Here is a 2375-nt window from a genome sequence, read left to right on the forward strand (position 1 = left end):
ATATATATATATATATATATATATATATATATATATATATAGTCTTTAGTTTGATCTCAAACAGATCCAGGTGTCTTAGCAACATAACACGTGTACCTTGGTGCTGTGCTAGTCCTGTCAGCTGATGGAAGGCTCCTCTCACAGCATCTCTGCATTCAGAGGCAACGCTCTCAAAATCCTGTATGACAGAGACACAACGGTCATCATCCACCTGCACACGTGCGTCTATATTCAGACATTATTTGCGATTGTGTTTCCAAAGCGCTCCAACAGTTCTGGAGCAAACGGCCCTCAGATATTGTGGAAGCTTCTCCGCTCAGGTGACGGTAGATGAAGCTCCCTCAACAAGAAGAGGAGCATTCTGCACTCACAGCTGTTACATCTCTGAAGAACTGGCCGGAGTGTCCCAGCCCCGCAGTGGACAGCACGGGGGCGCTGGCAGCCAGAGCTCCAGCCACCATGTTCGGATACTTGAGTCTCATGTAGGCCGACAGCATCCCACCATAACTGCAGGAAGAGAGGAGACAGGGGAGCAGGAAGCAAGAGGAGCAGATACCACAGAACACTAGGAGTGCTAATCTGATACACGTGTCACATATAACACATTTATAGAACATATATAGATATACCTGCCACCAAACACGATGACGGGACAGTCTGCGGCCCCCAGCTGCTGCTTCAGGTCCCGGATCATGACGGCGTAGTCAGCGAGGGCCTGCTCCACCGTCAGCAGGCCGATCTGAGGGACGCTGAACGAGTCTTTGCCAAACGGCAGAGATGTGCCGTAGTACCTCTAAAGCACAGGGACAGGGGGGCACACGGTCAGCTTGAGAAGACATTCAAACAGATGAAGACGTGAGAAAGAGAACCCAGCATGCAACATCACGGAGGAAGTGTTAGAGATTCACAATACAAAGTATTACAACCTTCCTGCATATTTAGTAAATAGATTTAAAATCTGACCAAGAGCAAAGAGCAGCATTGTATTTCTGGTTGAACCTGGTTTGTACTCATCTACGAGAGAACATGGCGCACAAAGAAACCTGTTGAAGTGTGATGTTCTGCATGTCCCATGTTCAGAGTCCAGCATTGTGTGTGTGATATACGTCTTCTTCCTTCTGACATGTCTGAGATCAGTGTGCCGAGCTTCCCTAATACAGCACTTACATCACTATGAGTTATGATGGAAGTGACGATGATGATGATGAAGGTGTTCACTGTTGATCGTCACACTCGGAGCCCTCTCTCTTGATTCTCTGCGTCTCATTGTGTGATGACGGCTTGTGGGAAGTGAGAATCAGCTAACCACTCATTTCACAATTTATATTTGTCACATGATCTGGAATTCTCCTCAGCCATGTTTGAGCTACATACTGTCCGCGTGTCTTACATGTTCAGCGAATATGACCACGGCTCTGAGCTGAGCAGCCAGCTCTGTGATGAAGCCAGAGTTGGCTGCAAACTCCCAGATGTCGCCCTCGTTGCCGGTGTAGAAGAAGACGGGACCGTAGCCTTGCGTCCAGTACTCCTCTGAAGGAGAGCAGACACAGGCAGTGAGTGGTGCTCGTGTGTTCTCTCCCCTCCGGTCAGATGGAGGAGCTCTCACCTGTGATCAGGTACCGCTGGAGGAACGTCCCGTTCCCCATGCTGTTGAAGTTGAAGTGGTCCACAGTCTGAGTGAAGTACTTCTCGCTGAACGTCTCTGTCTTGACTCCATGATGGCTCCTTGGCTGTGAACATGAATGTATGAGTCTCTATATGAGGCTGAATGATGAACACACTAATCACTCACAGACTCATTGAGAGCAGCTGTCTGAGGAGCTCAGCGCTCCGCTTCACTGGTACAAACAGCTTCCGCTCCGAATACATCCAGTGCAAACAAAGCGGAAGTGAGGTTTCGGGAAGTCAAACACTGAAAGTGAAACGTTACCTGAAGGTAAGAGTACGGGAGGCCGTGCAGCACGTGCACACCGAGCAGGGCTACTGTCACCGTGAACACAACGAGCGGGCTGCTCATATTCCAAGCGCGCTGCAGACTCCTGCTCGGATGACTGCGCATGCGCATATCGCATGTGTCTGTCATATGACACATGTTATGATCCATGCTGCGTTTAAGTGCGTCTCGTAAGATCTACATTTATTTTTACAGTTTATACAGCATTCTGAGAGGAACAGGTTTGTCGCAGCTGGCTAGCAGGCACTTCCTGCTGCCGCAAACAGCGGCAACTGTTTGCGAGAGGTGTCGTGGCAGTTGCCAGTTTGTAGCCTTTATTTTTCGTTATTTGACAATATGTGACAATGCATCAAGGTCCTTACGGAGATATATATATACATACATATACACACATATATACACACACACACACACACACACA

At 48.5% G+C, this 2375-nt stretch overlaps 1 protein-coding gene across 1 annotated transcript in view; it reads right to left on the bottom strand.

Annotated features, from left to right (window-relative positions):
- The window catches only part of LOC116379508 (dipeptidyl peptidase 2-like), a 2502-nt gene extending 422 nt beyond the window's left edge, over positions 1-2080 (bottom strand). Inside the window, exons 1-6 of the mRNA XM_031841463.1 lie at positions 1931-2080; positions 1607-1730; positions 1391-1530; positions 630-793; positions 372-507; positions 97-178 (exon numbers count right to left, since the gene is read on the bottom strand). Of these exons, the coding sequence (XP_031697323.1) occupies positions 97-178; positions 372-507; positions 630-793; positions 1391-1530; positions 1607-1730; positions 1931-2065 (781 nt within the window). The 5' untranslated portion in view covers positions 2066-2080. The remainder of the gene's footprint in view (positions 1-96; positions 179-371; positions 508-629; positions 794-1390; positions 1531-1606; positions 1731-1930) is intronic.
- Positions 2081-2375: the final 295 nt, after the last annotated feature.

The sequence above is a fragment of the Anarrhichthys ocellatus genome, unplaced genomic scaffold (assembly GCF_004355925.1).
Source record: "Anarrhichthys ocellatus isolate YVR2014 unplaced genomic scaffold, GSC_Weel_1.0 scaffold4473, whole genome shotgun sequence".
In the NCBI taxonomy this organism is placed as follows: domain Eukaryota; kingdom Metazoa; phylum Chordata; class Actinopteri; order Perciformes; family Anarhichadidae; genus Anarrhichthys; species Anarrhichthys ocellatus.